At 41.4% G+C, this 21,682-nt stretch overlaps 1 protein-coding gene across 5 annotated transcripts in view; it reads left to right on the top strand.

The window, feature by feature from the left end:
- The window catches only part of stard13a (StAR-related lipid transfer (START) domain containing 13a), a 59,658-nt gene extending 47,133 nt beyond the window's left edge, over positions 1-12,525 (top strand). For all 5 annotated transcript variants that reach the window (XM_031280619.2, XM_031280621.2, XM_031280622.2 and 2 more), the window contains 13 exons: positions 256-327; positions 1,452-1,533; positions 3,078-3,141; positions 3,827-5,148; positions 5,686-5,856; positions 6,246-6,405; positions 6,803-7,001; positions 7,432-7,645; positions 8,023-8,137; positions 8,915-9,166; positions 9,521-9,738; positions 10,538-10,714; positions 10,803-12,525. In XM_031280619.2, the coding sequence (XP_031136479.1) occupies positions 256-327; positions 1,452-1,533; positions 3,078-3,141; positions 3,827-5,148; positions 5,686-5,856; positions 6,246-6,405; positions 6,803-7,001; positions 7,432-7,645; positions 8,023-8,137; positions 8,915-9,166; positions 9,521-9,738; positions 10,538-10,714; positions 10,803-10,920 (3,164 nt within the window). In that variant the 3' untranslated portion in view covers positions 10,921-12,525. The remainder of the gene's footprint in view (positions 1-255; positions 328-1,451; positions 1,534-3,077; positions 3,142-3,826; positions 5,149-5,685; positions 5,857-6,245; positions 6,406-6,802; positions 7,002-7,431; positions 7,646-8,022; positions 8,138-8,914; positions 9,167-9,520; positions 9,739-10,537; positions 10,715-10,802) is intronic.
- Positions 12,526-21,682: the final 9,157 nt, after the last annotated feature.

The following is a 21,682-nucleotide window of genomic DNA, read 5'->3' as shown; positions in this document are numbered from 1 at the left end:
AATGTTATGCTCTTAATTTTTGGTCTTTGAATCTGTCTTTGTTTATTTTTAGAGAGCAAATAATTAACACTGCATATCAAGTTGGCCATAAAAGACATCAGTCCATTGGAATTCAAAGGCAATTACAATAATGTGGGGGCTTTCTTCCGAATGTTGTGATATTTCAGTTTTCATATTACAGGGTAGAACCATAAATGCCCCAAAATCAATATGTGGATGTGTGTACTCAACATGCCTGCTTTTTTTGCTTTACAGAGATTGAGGCTAAGGAGGCTTGTGATTGGCTTAGAGCAGCGGGATTTCCACAGTACGCCCAGCTCTATGAAGGTAACACACACACACACACACACACACACACACACACACACACACGCACGCGCGCGCGCGCACACACGTGCGCACACACACACACACACACACACACACACACACACACACACGCACGCGCGCGCACACACGTGCGCACACACACACACACACACACACACACACACACACACACACACACACACACACACACAGTAGCCAAGTCCAGCATTTACCCAGCTGTGCTGTTTCACACAAATATTTTCCCACTTCAAATCTCTCCTTTTGTTCAATCCTGCTTCTGGTCTTATTTTTTCCATCTCTCTCTTTTTCTGCCATCCCTCCATCTCTGTATCTCTGTCTTCTGGGCCACTGCATTCTATTTCCAGGCTTTAGTTCCTGTCCAGAGGAAGGGGTCATGGGAAAGGCCTCGTTATCACTGCTGGGACTCTCAAAGCTTCTCTTTTCTCTTCCACCTTTCTCCAGCCTACATTTTCTTACTATCGCTATGTCTTTTCTTTCTTGCTTTTCATTCAGTCTTCTTCCCTCTTTACTTCCTTCTGTCTTGCAATCTTCCCACCTCTCTGGAAAGCCTACAGGCGGTCATTCATGTGATGATCATCAAGTCTAATATAGTTGAGGCACAAACAGGAAATGGCCCCCAGTAATCTAAGAAGTAGCTCTTAAAATGCAGCACACACACACACACACACACACACACACACACACACACACACACACACACAGACACAGACACAGACACAGACACACACACACACACACACACACACACACACTCAGAGACAGCTGTGAGCTCCAGTAATGTGGGGTTATGGATGCCGGCCTCTGGGACTTTGCGGCTGCTCCCGGGCACACATGATGCCTGCAGTCTGCCACCACACACAGAGAATCACCAAACTATAAGCCTTGAGTCATTTTGGCATTGGCATTGTGTAGAATTAAAGTTATTTTGGGGTTTAAAAATGTGTGTGTGCATGTTCTGTAAACTTCATGCAGATGACAGGTGTTAACAGCAGTTATGCCATGCTTGACAGACTTTATTAACGGTTAACTGGCAGAGAAAACTGCTGTCTCCTGTCACACATTAACTAACAAGACTCAATCTCTCTGACTTTCTCTGACAGATTCCCAGTTTCCAATTGACATTTCCTCAGTGAAAAAGGATCACGACTTTTTGGACCGGGATCTGGTGGAGCCTCTATGTCGGTAAGGGCACTTGCACAAACACACATGTTTATACACCCACATGCAAACCTCCCTCTCTGGCGTGCACATTTAACATCAGTAAAATCACAAGTTCCTTTTTTCATCCCCCTGGTTTTGTACTTTTCCCTGCAGCCTGGTGCTAACCGCTAATCATTAGATGTCTGACCCCGGTCACTAATGAACTCCCCATCCCCTGTCTGCCGCGTAGACACACCATGCTTTGATCTGGTCACCTCACCTCCCCTCTGCCACGCTCTGATCTCCCATTCAAAGAGCAGAGACCCTCAGGGGGCAAAACAGGGAGGGGGGGGCTGAGGCGTGAAGGCAGTGGGGAAGGAGTCAGGGAATGCTAGTATATTCTACCAGATGGCTTTGAATGTGTGTTTTAAGTCCCTCTGCACACCTCATGATCTTTTTGTTTCAAATCTCCAATTCCTCTCTTCTCATTGAAGTTTCCCCGGCTTGCACCAGCATACCCCTTATCTTTTTCTCTCTTCTCCATTCACCCCTGCCTCTCCAGTGTCAATGGTAGAGGAGGGTGTGGTAATTATAGTGTTAGTGATTCCTAAAAGCTATATTGTGAGAGAATACGCATTAGACCCCCTGAGAACCTCCTCAGGAGCTGTAAGACACTTTTTCTAGAGCTGTTTAAATTTTAGATTATACTGCTTTATGCTTGCAAGACTACATAGTATATGGAGCATACAATTCTAAATCTGCATGGATATATTCAACCAGGAAGAATTGTTTGTACCATCCTGCAGCAGAAATACAGGGTGTGGAGACTACAGTGGCTCCCTCTGTATATTTTCTAACTCGAATGTTTACTTTCAGCAAGACAGACAGTTGCTATGACAGCTTGCTGTTTCCTATTGGGTTTTTTTCTGGTTTATATGTAGCAACATACAACCCGTTGTCTGCCAGTTTGTATGAAAAAAGTAAACATTGAACAAAAGAGGATTTCTCAGTCTGCTGTTAGAGGCTGAAATATTTCAAATGACAGAGGTCACAAGCCCTAAAATATGTTTTTAATGATCCCATCATGAAAGACACCAACACAGACACCACCCTCCTAACCAGTCGCTGTTCACATCCCCTGAGGTGCAGGAGGGGGGAGAAAGTGGGTGGGAAGGATGGGTGCAGACTGCACAGCGACCTTTTGGTAAAGATGTTGCCCCTAGCGTTTCAGAGCATGGAATAGGGATGTGTGAAAGATTAAGGAAGGAGGTAGGGAAGTGGAAGGGAGGAGCCGGCTGTGTTTCGGGGGAGATGCCCTTGTTGAGGGTGAGGATCAGTCCCAGCAGAGAGTACCAGAGAAGGAGAGGGAGGAGAAAAAGGCTGTGTGGGAGAAATGGATAGAAATAGTGTAATGAGAAGAATAGAGTCAGAAAACATCAGAAGGAAAGGGAGATAGTGGCAGTGAGGAGTGAGAGATAAGAGAGTGAAAGTGAGTGTTCAGAAGGAAACAAACACACAGCAACAGACAGAACATATCCAACCTACCAGCTCTAGCATGTTTAACTTACTTTGTTTGTATGTTGCAGACGTCTAAATACTCTGAATAAGTGTGCCTCCATGAAACTGGATGTCAGCCACCCCAAGAAGAAAGTAAGACAAATTATTTTAACTGCAAGCCTTCATCTTAACACACTCTTTGTTATTGTTTTCTTCATGCTTTGTCAGCTGACATGAATAGACACATTTCTAAAATATCTTTGTGGGGGATTTTATAGTTAAATTTTTGTTCCTTACTTGTAATATAATCTGTTTAGCTGGTCAGTGATTCGTCTGTACATTGGAAAATGTGATGCCATGTTCTTCAAATGGGATTAATGTTGATGTTCACACTTACAGTAACTCTAGTGTTTATGCATTTGGTCCAGTTGATTTAAGGTTGGTGAGAATTCTGCTGTTCAATCTGAATAAATGAAAAGAGTAACTGACTCCATGTCAAATGTTTCCCCCATATATCACACTTTAATGGTATTTATAAAATTCAGCTGCAGTGTTGACTAGTGCTCATGTCCATTGCTGATGATGAAGGGTAGATCTCCAAATCTCTGCAATAAAAGAAATGATCACTCCATGTGACACCGTTTACAACTCTTGATTTTTTAGTAGTAAATTCAAAATGAACTAGAAGTAAAATAAAACATTTTTCTTTGGTCTACACCAAAGGAACTAAGTTTATATGTGTAACCACAACAGGGAATCTTAATCCTATAGTAACTCTTATTTAGGGCTTTGTGTTGCAATTTTTTGACCCTGTAATACCTCCTTCATCATTCCATAGGGTGATGACTCTGATGAAGATGACCCGTTGGCTATCAGTAAAAGGTGGACCTTTGAGTGGAGCAGCCGACGTTGGTCTCGCCTGCAAGACTTCCTGTTGGACAGCACCAATGAAAGCAGCCCAACAGGTCAAGGGGAAGGTCTGCTGCACAGCACAGTGAGCAGTGAGAGTGTGCTGACAGACCTGAGCGAGCAGGAGATCACAGAAATCTCCTCGCTGCACAGTGAGGACTCCGCCTCCGCCATGCCTGATTCTATATCTATGGCATCACTCTCTGCTTCCTACCAACCACCCAGGGATCTACCACACTACAACTCCCTGCCAATTAAGAGCAGCAGGCATGGTCAAGGAGGGCGGAGTAAAGCCAAAGAGTTTTTGCGTCGCATGGAAGTAATGCGCACGTGGGGGCCGTCCACGATGCGGAAAAGCTCAAATCGCAGGCCACCGCTGGTCATCAGTGGGCCAGTGTTACAGGGCGAGGAGCCTCACGCACTGCAGATGCTCCAGTGTACACCCATCAGCCAACTAGAACACAGCCCTAAACACAACCACCAAACTGATGGTGACTCTTCCTCTGTCTCCCTTACCAATGATTGTAAACCACAGTCCACGGTGAGTGTGAGCCCCAGCAGCGAGACAGTGGCCTCCAGTATGAAGGAGCCTGTGTGTACAAAACACCGTACTGCCAGCAAGAGAAGCAGCATGTATTTAGAGGATATGGAGCTGCCTTCTCAAGGTAAGAGGACTGAAGGACAGAGCCAGTTTGGCAGAAACCAGTTTCACTCATATGAAAACCTCCTTGTTCACATCCCCAAGGACCATAAACCAGGCACCTTTCCAAAAGCTCTATCCATAGAGAGCCTGGCGCCTTCCCCTGGTGACAGGAACAATGGCCCCCAGACACAAGCCCAAACTTTTCCACCCACCAATGGCCTGGGTGAGTCCTGGTCTGGTAAACCTTTGTCCAAGCCCCCCTGTCCTGGAGCTCCACGGGGCAGCAGGGTGAGTGTTTACGACAACGTCCCGGGCTCCCATCTTTACGCCAGCACAGGAGACCTGCTGGACTTAGAGAAAGAGGACAATTTGTTCCCTCACCTAGATGACATCATTCAGCACGTCAGCGGTTTGCAGCAAATAGTGGACCACTGGAGCCGCAGTGTGCTGCCTGAGGATGAGACCACGGAGGGAGAGGAGGAAGGGGAGGGCAGGAACACGCCCAGTGAAGGCGAAAGAGATGGGGTCTCCTTGAACGACACTGATTCTACAGGAACCAGTCGGGAGAGGCGGGACTCTGGAGTCGGGGCCTCGCTGACAAGACCACGGTGAGAAGCTGTTAAGGCATTATAACGTTGTACTCTCCAAATTAACTAAAACTAAGTCCAACGAGGCAAGAAACGAGCGGTCCGACAGTCAGCCAACAGTTTAGCCTGATCATTTAGACCAATTTATTTGGAGGTAAAACCAAAAGTGATGGCACCCAAAAAATGTCAGCAGTACTAATCCTTCATTGTACAGGAAAACTGTGGTGCAGTATTTCAAAGGTTAACCAGGAAGTTCTATACACTATGATGGATGTTAAAGATTAGCAGTTTGGGTAATCATTTTACTCTAAGCCTTTTTTTCTCCCCCAAACCAATTTGGCTCACCTGGAGTTTTGTTTTCAAAAAAAAAATTTATAGCAATGTTTCCACATTCCTACATCTAAGAAATTATCATTTTTGAGTACAATGGTTTTATTACAAATAGGTAAAATGGCCAAAAACAATGATAATAAGACACAATTTGTAATTATGCTTTATTAAATTGACTTTTACATTAACTGTCTCACATTTTAAAATTATATTTTCTCCCCATCCTAGTCTACGATGGCCCAGTTTCAGAACATCTGATCATCTGAACCAGCCAGCATCTTCACTGCAGATCGGTAGCCAATCAGCGGGCCAGCTCAGCCTGCTGCAGAAGTTCTCTTTGCTCCGCCTCACCGCCATCATGGAGAAATACTCAATGTCAAATAAACATGGCTGGACATGGTGGGTGTCTGATCTGTATGTGTGTGTGACAGTTTTTGCAATGGCCTCTGTTATTGTTACAGCTTCCTTCAACTTCTCTACATCAGAACTGAAACAGCAGGGCCATATGCACCAACAGCTTTACACAAAACCATAACATCTACTTTATCTACTAGACTGATACTGGCTGTTAAAATGGGTTTGTGCATGATTAAACACCACCAGCCAACAGTTGCCATGACCTGCAAACACAAGCACATCCTTGTGTTGTTAACGATCACTCCTGTTTGTTTTTATTATCCCCGAGAGGTTGAGTTGACCAGCATATGCATGAAGAGAATGATAATGAAAGCATAGGCCACTCTTTCTCCCACACACTTCCCTAATGGTTTTCTGTCTATCGCTCCCAGGTCTGTGCCCAAGTTTATGAAGCGCATGAAGGTGCCAGACTACAAAGAGAAGAGCGTGTTTGGTGTTCCCCTCATCATCCATGTCCAGCGCTGTGGTTTTCCGCTCCCTCTGTGTTTACAGCAGGCCCTCAGCCACCTCAGAACACACTGTCTGGACCAGGTTAGAAACGGAAAACAGCATTTACAAGAGTTTGTACATTTCCTCTGACCATAGTGCTAATCAGTGGTGCATTGTAACTGAAGTACCCTTCAAGTTCTAACGTGTTATTCTACTTCACAACATTTTAGAGGAAATTGAATTGAATTGCACGTTTTACTTCACTACATTTATCTGCAGCACACTTTACATTCAATAAAACATAAGATGAGCTTATGAAATAAAATGCATTAAACCATTAGGTTCCAACATTTTTGGCTTGTGACCCCTCACAAAAAAGCAACACCTGGTTGCTGGTGCTTTCAAATATGAGGCAGCCAACATAAAGCAAATAATTGCCTTGTTTCTTTTCCATCTTCTTCATTGGCTTTGTCTGACTCCTCTTTCCTTCCTGTCTCAGGTGGGATTGTTTCGCAAATCTGGCGTGAAGTCTCGTATTCAGGCTCTGAGGCAGCAGTGTGAGCTGTCCCCCGACTCTGTGAGCTACGAGGACCAGTCAGCTTACGACGTGGCCGACATGGTCAAACAGTTCTTCAGAGACTTGCCAGAACCTCTGCTAACAAGCAAGCTGGGGGAAACCTTCCTGCATATTTACCAGTGTAAGTTGCCTCAAATCTATGAATTTTTTTTATTTCACCTTTATTTTTACAGGCAAGCCATTGTAAATAAGAACCTGTTCTTATTTACAATGGCGGCCATTGAATACTGTAACATCTGTAGTCATCTGCTTCAGAGGAAGTGACTGTAAATTGTAAAAAGTGACTGCGCTTTTTAATTGTTTAGTTGGCCTTAGTGAAGGTGTAGTCAGCAAACGGTGTCATATGTTTCAAATGATCACAAATCTTATTATAATGAAATGTATCACTGGAAAAGTCTGGACACCATTAGTCAAATCTGACTATTTTTATTTATGTTTATGAAATGTACATATGTGCACTAAAAGACGACATCAAAGATCGGATGTTGGGAACTGTGACTTATTCTTTAATCCATAATTCCTCCTCACATCCTTTTTTCATTTTTCATTAGATGTCCCAAAGGAGCAGCGGTTGCAGGCCGTCAGAGCGGCCGTTTTGCTGATGCCAGATGAAAACAGGGAGGTCCTCCAGACGTTGCTCTGCTTCCTGCGTGATGTCACTTCCTTGGTGGAGGAGAACCAGATGACGCCGATGAACCTGGCTGTTTGTCTGGGACCTTCGCTCTTCCACCTCAGCATACTGAAGAACGAGGCGCTGTCACCAAGGTGCATTCACAAACTGATGAACACGCTGATGCTTACATAGAAAAACTCAACGAGTGTGTTACTATTATGAACAATTGACATGACCCCGCTACACCAACCTGCAAGGACTGGGTTAATGAAGCACTGTATGGATTAATTTGGGAAAAATAGCTTTGGCCGTGCAAAATAATTTACAACATTGAGAAGTTTATATCCTGTAAATATGCATTTTACGCCACATTATTTATGTTACAGCTTGCATAAAGGCTTTACATATGTATAAGAACTCCTTACAATAGAAATTGCTTTTACCTCAATACGTTAATTCTTCTGTTCCTCTATGTAAATGCTCACATAATTTATGTTCTGCATATTCTGTATAATTTCTATTCCTCAAGGTCAATCCAGAAGAAGTACACCACAGGCCGTCCCGATCAGAAAGACCTTAGTGAAAACCTGGCTGCCACCCAGGGCTTGGCACACATGATCTCTGAGTGCCAGCACCTCTTTCAGGTCAGGATTTACAATATTAAATAGTATAAGATATATAAAGTATATATATATATATATATAATTCATAAATGATGGGTTAACCGCTGCTTTTAGGATTGTTTCCGTAAGAGCGAAAAAATTATCAAATGACTGACAGAAGTTGTACAATTCATTGTTTTGACTAAGAAATAATGCATGACCACATCTTAATATATGACATTAACAGACAAAAATAACTATGTGAAGTAATGTAATGTTGTTATTGTTCAAGGCCTCAGTATAATTGTGGTTTATGAGCTAATTTCTAAAACTGTACATCATCATTACCTTAAAGCTGCAATTCAGCTGTCAGTGAAAACCTTTTCAGGGACTAAGAAAAACAGACTTGATCACCATGCATTTTTTTTTTAGATTAAAGTGGTTTTAAGCATTACCATAAGAGCAAGAATGACTGAATCTTCTTAACCCACAGAGGATAGTGTCATTCTTCCAAAACATGAAAGTGACAAGTGTTGGAGTTTAAAGGTTTTTGAAGGATAATGATATTTAAAAGGCAGGGACATTTGATATTAAACTGTTCCACTTTTGTAGAAAAACACGAGCTGTTATGACATATGTTTAAAATTCTGTCATCTAAGTGCATATGCGACTGCTCCAATGGCAAATGAACAACCCAGTCAAATTGCATTTTTTATTGTATTTGTCTAGGTCTATTTTCTGCTTTAGACATGGTAGTACTTAGGCCTAAGCTGATGTTATGCGATGTGATGTGATGCACGTCCTCCGGCTTTTTCCCAGATCCCAGAGGAGATGGTGACCCAGTCACGTAACTCCTACATGGAGGCTGAGCTGATGGTGCCCCCGCTGGAAGAGCTGTGCAAGGCTCACGGGGAGGAAGTGGATGAGGACGAGGAAGAGGAGGATGAGGAGGTATCCTATTGTTCACACCTAGAAAGGCTGGTTCAGAACCTGCTGGAAGAGGCCAAAGATAAAAGCAAAGTCTGGGTGTCTCGCTCAACTACTGACCATACAGAACTGGCATTTAAAAAGGTATGTGGTTATTGAATTTCTGGAATATCATGGGATTTTGAGAGGGGCATGAAAGAAAGAAAGAAAGAAAGTAAGAAAGAAAAAAGGAAAGGCAGGGAATATCAGCATCTTCATAAATATATTTGAAATGATTACACTACTTGTGCAGCGCATACTTTGCTTACACAGTCATTTTCAGTTAGCTTCTCCACAGGAAGCATAACTGAAATAAAAAAAAACTTGACTGTTTAACTCCAGAGGTTTAGTGAGCCATAAAAGCGGTGTCTCTCTGTGCATGGAGACCCACATGTTCAAATTATACATAATCAGATAATGTATAATGTATAAATCAAACACTCACTATTTGTGTGTAAGGTGGGAGATGGCAACCCTCTGAGGCGGTGGCGAGTGTGTGTTGAGGTGTCAGCAACTCCCAGTGAGGTGCTGCAGCGGCTGCTGAGAGAGCGCCCTCTGTGGCAGACTGAACTACAGCAGGAGAAGGTTCTGGAGACGCTGGATAAACAGACAGACGTGTACCAGTACTCCTGCGGCAACATGGCACCTCAACCCAGCTGTGACTATGTGGTACTAAGGTCAGGATTAATTAATTAAAAATATTGGCATGCTTTTGTGTGATTTGGAATTTAGTTATCTATATACCAACAGATGGACAGATCACAACATGTATTTTAAGACAAAACAACCTGCTCAAACATTCCCTAAAATACGTAGACATTTCTAAAATATCATACTGTATGATAAAGTAGAGCTGGAACAATTGGTCGATGAGTCCATCGAAAGAAAATGAATTGGCAACTATTAAGTCATTTTATTTTTTTTAAAGATTATTTTTTGGCCATTTGTAGGCCTTTATTGACAGGACAGCTGAAGAAATGAAAGGGGAGAGAGAGGGGGAATGACACGCAGCAAAGAGCCGCAGGTTGGAGTCAAACCTTGGCCCGCTGCATCGAGGAGTAAACCTCCATATGTGGGCGACCGCTCTACCAACTGAGCTATCGGGGCACCTTAAGTCATTTTTTTAAGCAAAAACACCGAACGTGATGGTTCCAGGTTCTCATATATGAAAACCTTTTTTTTTTTTTTGGCTTGCATTATAGTAAATTGAATAGTTTTTGGTTTTGGACTGTTTGTCAGACCAAACAAGACATCATTAACATGTGGTGGCCATTTTACATTTTTTTGTACTTATGTTTTATAGACCAACAATTTATCGATTAATCAAGAAAGTAATCTGCAGATTAGTCAACAATGAAAATAATAATTAGTTGCAGTCCTGAAAAAAGAAATTCAGTAAACAATATCTCACATGCCCACATTAAATGCCTGACTGAACTCACCACTTTTCTCTTCTTTGTCTCTACGCCCCCTCAGGTCATGGCGTACAGACCTGTGTAAAGGCTCCTGTGCACTGGTGTGTGTGTCCATCGAACATGATGACAGCCCACGCATGGGAGCAGTGAGGGGGGTGGTGCTGGATTCACAGTACCTCCTCGAACCTTGTGGGACTGGAAGGACCAGGCTCACCCATATCTCCAGAGTGGATCTCAGGTTTGGGCAGACTTCAAGTGCTTTCATGGTAAAGCTTTTAATAAACATTGCAATCATTAATATGCATTATTTGATGTTCTTGTCACAGGGGAAGATCTCCAGAATGGTACAACAAAGCATTTGGTCACCTGTGTGTTAATGAAGCCCAGAGGATCCGCTCCTCTTTTCACTCGCCAGATCAGACAACTACTGAGGCCAAAATCTAAAGCCCAGAACTCAAGCTTTATCTTGGGTCACACTGCCAGAGCAGCTGGGCCTGAGAACCAGTGACCCAGGAGAGGAATCATCCAGACAGTGGACTTTAGTGTCTTTTCACGCTGCTGAGCCACACTGAGCTTTACTGTACCATACTGTACTGAGTTACAGTCATTTACACACAGAAAAGGATTTTTTGTTACATTACATTAATTCTGCAGAACAACATATCACTACTTATTTATCTCATACATTATGATTTTCAGTGCCATTTAATTTGCAATTTCAAATATTAAAATGGCTTATTTAATCTATTTGAATAGCCATTGATGTCTCAAATAATTGGCTAGCAACCATGTGCTTTATCGGGGGGATGAGGTTGTGCAGACAGAGAGTATTTTTGGTATTTATTGCTCTGAGTCATTCTTCCAAATCCTCATCTACTTATCCAATATCTTGCAAAAAAAATGACCTTATAAAACAGCCAGCACTATAAGGCGTGATCATGAGATGGTTGCGGTCTCTAACACCTTAATTTGATATAGCTATTACTGATTTCATAGTATGTAAAAATATTTACATCTTATGCCTGTAATAGCCACAATTCTTTATTAATCTGTCCATCTATAAACTAAGCTGTGAACGTATCACTTACATATGCACATTTATAAAATGCACTTGATTATGATCAAGCCTTCCACAGATAAAGATGCATAAATCCCAGTGCTCTAAAAACAAATCTGGAATGACCAGGACCAGTACAATATGGCTACATGACATGGTTGCATTACATTGTGAAAAGTGCACTAGTTCAGGAAAAGCAGGCATATGAGGGATCTGGATCACAGAAATGGGAAACATTCATCTGGTCCATAAATGTGCTGTTATGGATACATTGTGTTGGATATCACTGTTGATTTAGTTCTGTCACTATTTTCAGTGTTAATCTTATCTAAATGCTATTTTAACTTTATTATTGTCATTATATCAATGTTTATTGTATCACTTTTTTGCTGTCATGTTATACAATGTCTAAGACATGTGACCATTTCACTGCTTCTGGGAAGCATGTTTGAAATTGTGTGTGTGGGTGTATGCATGGATGGATGTGCCTGTGTATCTGCTTTTTAGGTATACATACAGCCTTTATTGTAAATAAATATGACGCGTTCTGTGCCAGCAGATCAAACATCATAGCTTTTCAGGGTCTTCCTATCATATTGATATGCTGAAATGTGAACCTTTTACACGCCATCCTACTAAAGCAACAGCAGACTAACGCTTGCTCTGCCATGGCACTGCCTGGGCTTTTGTTGTTTCGGCTGTAGGCGTTGCTATGGTGTTGCTATGATACAATATCTCTACAGTGCCACCAAATCCTGCGTGAATGCTGTCAGCTGGTGTGGAATGTGTGTGTATGTGTAAATAAGTGTGTATGAGAGAAACAAAATGACAAAGATTGAGTGAGTGACATTGACGTGAGCCCTCGGCTGTGTGGGGAGGGGCTCCAAACCTATCTAAGTAGCTGAGACCAGGGGGATTTATGCTTGGTCATTTCTGACAAAGTGAACAAGAGAATAAAAAATTCAACACAACATTGTGTGGAAATGTTCTTCAGTCTTATATATTACATGTTTTAAAAGGCATAATAGCATGAAAATACATGTACACACATAATATTTACTGTTTATGTGGTCTTGTGTCCATTGAGTGGTGCTGTTGCCACACTGGATTCTGCCATGGAAAATGTTTTAGATAACTTTAGTGTCAGGGGGTTCTCCCTATGGGGATTTTCACTGCTCTCTCCTTGTGTCCTTTCAATGGATGGATGCAGGAAACTAAACCTCCACAGCTCAGATCAATACTCAATCACATTTACCTACTTAGCCGTGTTATATGGGGACCCTCGCAGAGGGCGATGAAGGTGTTTTAATACAGATGCTGCACTCCCTGTAAGCCAGGATGTCTGCCATTTTTAAAACAGAAATGAATGAAACATTACTTTAACTTCTACCTCATTTAACATGTCAGTGATTTTATCTCAAATGTAGGGCACACTGTTACAGCTCCTGAATGTCAATGATCATCTGCACTGTGGGTTTACTTTAGTACATCAAGTCTGACAGATGAGAAACATTGTATTGCAAATTCCGCTATGAAAAAAAAGGATTACTGACAAGGTGAATCGAGCATTGATTTTTCCCAAGTGAATCCACCTTATTCCAGAGGGGTACATTTTCTAAGCAAATGTTGAAATTATGAAGCCATCGACTTCACTATGACAATGCTGGCTCTTAATGTATTCAGATAAAATGCAGAGGGATTTATGAGATCATCAATGTTTTTTCATGCAGAGTGCCTGTCCAGCTACTACCTCTGTTCAAGAAGTCTTTATATCCTCAGTGCTATATGTCCATGTGTTTTCAACACAGAGTAAGTATGTTAATTGATAGAAAAGAGTGTCAATGTCCCAGGAATATAATGCCTATGGTGATGATTCTGAGTCTCAGTACTGTAAAAAAACACATTCATATGTTGCATGAAAAAAAAATAATGTTGAAGGATTTTGTAATTTAGTCTTATTTCGATTTGGGGGATTATTATGCTCTAACATGTAGAACTACAATTCCCATTATTTGCAGGGTTTTGGGGGATGTAAACGGAAAGTGTAATGTTGCCATGGAGTCAGTTAGTTAGCTGTGTCAACTTGAGCCCCGTTTTATGCCTGCGCCAGCAATAGCCTGGTGGCATTATGTTTTCGGGGTTGTCCGTCGGTGCGTCCGTGCATCCATATGTCCGTCCCATTCCTGTGAACGTGATATATCAGGAATGCCGTGAGGAATGTTCTTTAAATTTGGCACAAATGTACTTGGACTCAAGGGTGAAATGATTAGGTTTTGGTGGTCAAAGGTCAAGGTCACTGTGACATCACAAAATGCGCTTTTGGCCATAAGTCAAGAATTCCTACGCTTATTATGACAGAATTTCACACAAATGTCTAATAGCATACAATGATAAAGTGATGAAATTTTATATCCAAAAGGTCAAAGGTCAACTTCACTGGGACATCATAATGTTCCCGAAAAACACTTTTCTGGCCATAATTCAACGCCATAACTCAGGAACAGACGGGAAGATTGTGACCATATTTCACATTTGGTCGGATACTAAATTGGAAGTGGTTTCAATTCAATAGTAGTTTAGTATTTGATTTTTGAATGCAGAAAAAGACCTATAGCTAATGCATTATGTTTTGTTCTCACCTCCATCACAGATATAAGAAAATTATTGTAGGAGTGTTGGCTAATCTTAACCTGCCTTGCTTATGTAACTCTCTAATTAACAGACTAAAATAGCAGGATTTGAAAGAAATATCTTATCTGCAATCATTAAAGAGACCAACATGATTCACACTATGCAAAAAACTCAGTTGAATTTTGTAGTGATGGACTTTGGATGTTGTTTAATGTTGTTGCTCTTTATCTGCACCACATTCACATTATAAAGCTGAGCAGAAAGAGAGAGACACAGAGAGAAACAGATGTATCTCCTCCTAGACTGGGTAATCCACAGGCTTCTTCCAGACATCCATGATAAGGTCATTAATGAATAAATTACCGAATGAATGAATTATTGATGAAACCATGTTGGCAGTTCTGTGTACAGTATCCTTGAGTGTATGCTCTGGCATTGCCATACTACAACCAAAAGTATGCACAATTAATGAGAAATAAAAAAAATAGTGAAGCATGTGTTAAAAGTTTCAAAAGAAGCAAAGAAAGACAAATCTGTCAGTACATAAGGTTGAAACCTGGAGCTTGTTAGTAGTTAAGTCTGTTAAGACTGGGAATTCAACACTGCTGCACAGACTGCATCAGATAAAACCCTCAGATGACATTTTGTGCCATAATAGACACAAATATTAATGCAGATGTGGTATAACCTACATTAAATACTTTGTTTGCAGTATTTCATATGTACTTAAGTTACCAAGGTCCCTAATTACATTGTTACTTGGCAAACAGGTTGAGCATGATCATGGAGTAGTACAATCAAGTCAAGTCATGTCAAATTGTGGGGTTCAGTATTGTTGCAGCCAGAAGCATAGTGCATCACAGTGAAATCTTCTGGAAACGCTGGTGAAGCGATGGACTACGGGGGTTATCATAACAGAATGTGGACAAGGGCAAATTCAGTAGTACTGCTCGTATTAATGTTTTTTGTTGGAGTGGAGTTCCACAGAAAAGACAAGATGACAAAGATATACTAAACAGGTGAGCACTACTGCATACAGTATATTGAATGCAATGCAGTGGACACACTTTTATTAAAATTGCCAAATCCAAATCTGCAGTAACTGATTTCAAGTACTAGTGCAGTATTTAATGGAACCCTTTTTCACAGCAGAAGGATTTGCAACAAGTGCAACTAAAAACATCAGTGATGGCTCCACTCGTTTTAGGAGAACCATGAGTGATCCAGCATGCACAACATGAGGACCCTGGAACAACAATAGCTAAATATAAACTGAGCCATTATTCATGTTACATCTGATGTTGAAGAGTCAGAATGCTGTGAAAAAGGTAGGTTGGATGTGATAGTAAAACTGGAACCCTTTTTCAGGCTCATAGGCCAAGGTGCCTCACCTGCAAACAGCTCCTCAAGAACAGTTCAACACAACTGATTTTCTGAAAAATAATTACCCAGTGATCTTTGAAAAACCCATAAGGTCATACTTACTGCTGTTTTAAAAGGCACTTTCCAGAATCATCTAACTATCTGGGTAAACAAATATGGTGTCTATTGCTCAAAGAGTAATCAGCCAGAACCATCTGAGAAGCCGTCATTAAAAACTGTTTGGAAAAAGGCAGGCACTTTTAAAAAAAATACATGACAGGTGATTGGATGACCCATCTGTCCGTCACGTCCGTCATTGTTGGTTTCAAATGAACAGTCGAGGGCGCAGAAACCACGCCTGCAGCGGCTAGTAGCTCCTTACAGGACGCTGATTGGTTCGGTCCGCTGCTTGATATGTGATCGTATGATTCTTGCATAATCCCGAGAATTCAGCATTTCTAAGTCTTTGTTCAGTTTAGGGAACCAGGGGCGTCAGACTGAGGGGAAAAAGGGGACTGAGTACCCAGGACTCTCATGTGAGGAGGGCCCAAAAAGATGCTAGAATGAATAGCTGTGGATGCGGGGAGGGGCCCATAGAAAATGCCTTTCTACAGGGCCCAGAATTTTGTGCTACGCCCCTTTTTAGGACACAAGTTTACCTTTTTTTATCATGCAGCAGACCCAATATTGTTTCATCCAGATGGCAAAAACAGTCTTTGATGATTCTGAGAAAACCTTCACTGTTGCTAAATGACCCTCCAGGTTAGTTCTGGATTACACCTTAAAGTGCTACTTGGACACTTCTTCAGTGATGAACCCAGGGCCCTGGGGTGTTTTGGGTCTTTAGTAAAATTTAGATATCTTAATGAATGCATGATTTTATTTTGTACAATTAATTAAAATATGACAATGTGCTATTTATCATTCATTTGGAGTTGTGTTTCTTGGCACCTGATGAATGAGTCTATATTCACTTTTAGCTTTTTTTCGATTCTCTTTTAGCTCTGTCTTTACCAACTCCTGAGGGAAATATCTGGCTCTGCTCCACTATGTTCACCAGCTAGTTTCAAACGGTGTCTGCCTGGAGTTAAGTGTCCTTCGCTGTATGTGGTAATTTACTGCACTTTCACCTTTTGCTTTGCACAGTGTGTACATACCCACAGTGTCCTGACACAATGTGTACCATGCATGTGTAGGGGCATTAACTGTCCCCCTTTAATTCACTAATTTCTCCTATGCTTAGCTTTGAATGGAAAACACATTTTTTACACTGTTAAACAATATCAGCGGTGTAGTACAATGTAGTACAATTTCTTTTCCACTGCCTCTAAAGTTATATCACACTTTTGTATTGGGTAAAATATCTAATCTCATAGTAAATTCTGGCTGTGTTGTGCATCTGGTTATGCAGTTATTCAACAGATTTGATATCTTTGGAAATCTGAGTAGAATTTTTAATAAAGTTCTGAGGGTTTGAACAATGCTTGGCAGTATAATAATTGACTCATCAGGGGGTTGAGGGTCCAAGAGGTTAAGCAATACTGGATCATTGTCACGTGTCCTGACAACAGAAGTGCAGATGCTGCTAACAAGCAGATGTGTTTGTACATTCACGTATCATGTATGTTCACTGTTCTCTGGTGTACACATTTTCAGAGCTGGCCCAACTCAGGGCCAAATACTGTTCGTAAGCTTTTCCATCAAACTGAAGTGACTGTTTTATCTCAGATGGCTTATTCATGGCCACTACTAAAGTTCAGGAGCCCAACGTTCCAGCCCAGTCAAAGAGCTGTGTCCTTGATCCCGGGCTGTGGCCTCTGTCAAAGAACTGGCCCCTTCATCCCTGGTGACAGCTTTCCAGACCAAAGGGAGTGTTACTACGAGCCGATGTCTTTCGCCATTCGGAATAATGAAAATGAGGTACTGTTGCTTACACTTACTTAGCTTACACAGTAGAATATTTTTCAAAAATATTTTCTATTGGAACATTTTGTTCCTGTCAATCCTTTATCTCCTTTTCCTTGACTAAGACAAAATAGGCTTGTTTAAACCTTTATCACTGCACACTTCTGAGTTCATCCAGAGGGGATTCATAAAAGCAAAGATAGTCTAATCTTCTTAACCCATGGAGGAGTGTGTAATCCCTAAAACATGACAATGACCAATATTGATGTTATAAGATTCTGGCAGGATGGTGTTTTTTTTCTCATGTGCTTTTTCTTTCAGACTGATACATAGGCACTATTTTTATCTTTAAAACTTTAATAAGCTACTTTGAGTGTCCTTTGAGGATTGTCCTCTGCAATTCCACCAGTATTAGAGTAACCAAGTAAAGGCAACAGGGAGTATGACCTGCTTGTTGAAAGTGTTTAGTCCCAAGATTGCAGAGGATCTAAGTAAAGGAGCCAATAAGAAAACCTTGTCTAATGCCCTCAGAGTGTGGACTTAAAGTGCCCATATTATGAAAAAATCACTTTTTCTGGGATTTGGGGTGTTATTTTGTGTCTCTGGTGCTTCCACACACATACAAACTTTGAAAAAAATCCATCCATGCTGTTTAGAGTGAGATACGGTTTCTGAATGTGTCCTGCCTTCAGTCTCTGGGTGAGCTGTTCAAAATCGGCACGGCTTGTGATGTCACAAGCCGAAACGAGCTGGCATGCTAACGCTAATGCTAACGCTAGCATGCTACCTCGTTCTCAATAGCAAAGCACTGCTACAACACACACAAGTTCACCATAATCTCCAAAAGAACTACTTACATGTGCGCCCTCATTTAGAAGTCTCCCAGCTAATCCTGTCTTGTAACTGACCGAAGTTGTAGAAACAGCCTTTCTTTTACTGTCTATGGAGCTAGCTAGCTGACATGATCTACATCTGAGCTACTGCACATGTGCGAGTGCAATCAAAGATAGTACAGAAGAAGAAGAAGAAAAGAGGTCTCACTCTGTAGCTAAAACAGAGACCAGCTGAAAAGAGGATCTGCAGCAGTGAGAGAGAGCGGTGCAGTACAACAAAAATATGGTGTTTTTTGAAAATTAAACCATGTAAACCTATTCTGGTACAACCTTAAAATACAATTATGAACCTGAAAGTGAGCATAATATGGCTGCTTTAAAGTCTTTTAGTCTATTACTAAGTGGAAAAAAACTCTGTCGGGTGACATTTTTACATGTTTTAATACAAATCATGTTTCAACAGTTTTCAAGAATGTAATTTTATTGATTTCTACTTTACTTTAATATACAGACAGTAATGTTAAGAACATTCCCACGCAAAGGAAACTGCATCTATTGGGAGAATGTTTTTTTTCCCCCAAAGGCTGAATATGACTGAAAAGAAATGATTATAAATTATCATCTTGTTTATAGCCATCATAACAATATGACAGCCACAGGGATATGTCTTTACCACTGTCTTTGTTTGAAAAACTATGATAAATAGAGAAAAATAATTCCGAAAAAATAACGGCAAACAACAACATTCGGTTCAAACTTGTTCATCTCATTAGTGTTTTAATCAAATATATCTTCTCTGTTAAATTTGATCTGTTAACTGAAATAATATGAAATTGCTTAATTGACGAAGTGCATGTTAAGAGACAGCAAGTTGCTGTGTTGTGCAAACTCTGTAATCAGTTTCACACACACACACACACACACACACACACACACACACACACACACACACACACACACACACACGCATAGCCATCTTGATGATTACTCACATCCGTTATTACCTGTGTTTCTATCACTGTCTGAGGTGAGCCCTCTATAAATGAAGATGTCTGCTTTTCTATTGTTCCTAAGAGCAGAGAAATAGATTTGGAAGCAGAATAATAACATCTTAAATTCAAACCTTTGGACTTTTATCCTGCTAATTGAACTCCTAACATATGTGTCATTTTTCCAGGCATGACTGAATTATCAGTCATTTAAATAACAGCTGATAGTAGATACTTGTCAAACCAAATCTAACCGCAACCACTACGCAGAAAAAAAATTGCCAAAAAACAAACTGCATTTTCTCCTCTACACACTGATCAAACCCTTTCTGACAAGACATCACCTCTGCTGCTCTCTCGCTGCCTGATCCTCACGGAGTCCCGGCCTCCTCTGAAGCTCCAGCACTCTGATCATCAGCCCACAGAAGACACTGGCACTACCTCCACACATCTCTACAAAGGTACAATGGAACAGAGAGGAAAATGACTGCCTGCCCACAAGTACTGCACCTCTACTGGAGGTGAGGGAGGGGAAAGAGAGTGGTGAGGTGGAGGAGAGAGAGTGAGGGAAGGAAAGAGAAGAACAATGTTATTGCTTTTACCCAATCACCAACCAGATCCCGGTTAAGTCTTTTGTGGAATCATGACAAAGCTGCTGAAGTAAGCCTTTGTCTGAAAACAAAGAGGAGTGTGTTTGTGTGCGAGAGAGTCTGCCATTGTGTGTGTGTGTGTGTGTGTGTCTGTGTGTGCGCGCGCGCACCCGAGTTCAAGATAGCATGTGTTGGTTGGAGAAATTGCTTCTCTGAGTGTAAGGGAAGCGTGTAACATATGCAAGTGTTGTGTGCAACTGTGCATCTGACAGAGTGTATGTGTGATTGTCTCCTTCATTTCCTTTGTGCCGGAGATTTGGGTTTAGGAAAAAAACCTGAGATAGCCTCTGCTCATCTGTAAGATTCTTTAATGATCTCACAAATGTGAAACACACTCACACATAGCTCCCATGTCACACCCACCTTGTCACCACTGTCGGTGTCAGCGTCTCAAGAAAAATGGGGAGCGAGACATCAAACAGACTGGCCTAGATGAAAATACACTCAGACGAATCAGCCTCTATAGTCGCTTTGCTAATGGGAATCCTACCCAGCAGATGCGTCCTGTTGGAAGAACACATGGAGTATGAAACAGGCTTATGTATGCATACAGGTAGTGAACTAGTAGCCATGGCCTGCAGTATCCCCTGGTGCAGCCACCAGGGGATACTGTATGTGTGTGTATGGAGACACCGGCTGGACCTGTGAGTCATAAGAGCATGACATCAAAACAACTGAAAAAAAAAAACATCCAGACACAGTCAAGCATGCAGGACACTGTAGCATAATTCAAACTGAATCCATGGAAGCTACTTGAGATACTTAAATATGCAGCAATTGTTTGCATGTGTTGAAGTTGAAGTTGAAGTTGAAATGTCTTTAATGTCCCCAAGGGGCAATTTGGTTCACAACAGGTAGCCAACACATACACATTCACACAAAAACACATAAAAACATGAGATAATAAATAGATAAGAGCATAAATACACATGTACACTATATGCAAATAAATGAAAGAAATATGTGCTGTGACATGGTCAGGGATGGCAGATGACCTATAGTTTGTTGAGAAACCCAACAGCTGATGGTACAAATTATCTCAGGTATCTGTATTCTGTGTGCCGCTGGTTTTTAGCTTGAAGGAAACAAATCAAATTGTGCAAAAGAAGTGAGTAGTTTGCTAAACGTGCCTTCCTTTTTCCTGTCATACAAAGACATACAGCATAGTTTTAGGGTAAAATATTCCACATTATGGCCTGGAAGAAATAAGAATGATGCTTTGTTAAAACAGAGGGCACAAGGAGGATGAAGAAGAGAGGTGGGGAGGTAAGGTGTGTACAAAACGGTGAGACAATCATTCAAGAGCCCTCCTGAGATGAGTGTCAGGAGAGCAATCCAGTGATGCTTAATGAGGAAACAAAGGTACAGAGTTAAACTGGGGACAGCGATAAGTGGGAGAGATGGATGGCTTCTGAATATATGAACAGCCTCCGTCTGGAAGCCAGACTCCCTAAACTGCTTGAACTCAACCTGAACTGCCCTTGAACTGCACCCACAATATGCCCACCAGTATTTATTGCTGCTTTTTTTTAAGTCTCTGTATTCAGCACTTCTTCACTATTCCACATTTACTTGTTTTTAGTAGGCTATTTAATGCCACTGGAAATCAGTGCCATTAAATAGCCTACGAAAAACAATAAAAACAAAACAAAAAACACCCAGTTGTTGCAGGTGGTGCTGTGCTGTGTGGTATGAACCCATGCATGGATGGCTCCATGTTATTCTGCTTCAGCACCCTACCAGAAAGTTACCGAGTGCGCATGCGTGGCTAGAGCGCGC

Source organism: Sander lucioperca, chromosome 13, assembly GCF_008315115.2.
Source record: "Sander lucioperca isolate FBNREF2018 chromosome 13, SLUC_FBN_1.2, whole genome shotgun sequence".
NCBI classification, from domain to species: Eukaryota; Metazoa; Chordata; class Actinopteri; order Perciformes; family Percidae; genus Sander; species Sander lucioperca.
Note: the sequence above shows the minus strand (reverse complement) of the source record. Positions and strands in the feature narration are given on the sequence as shown.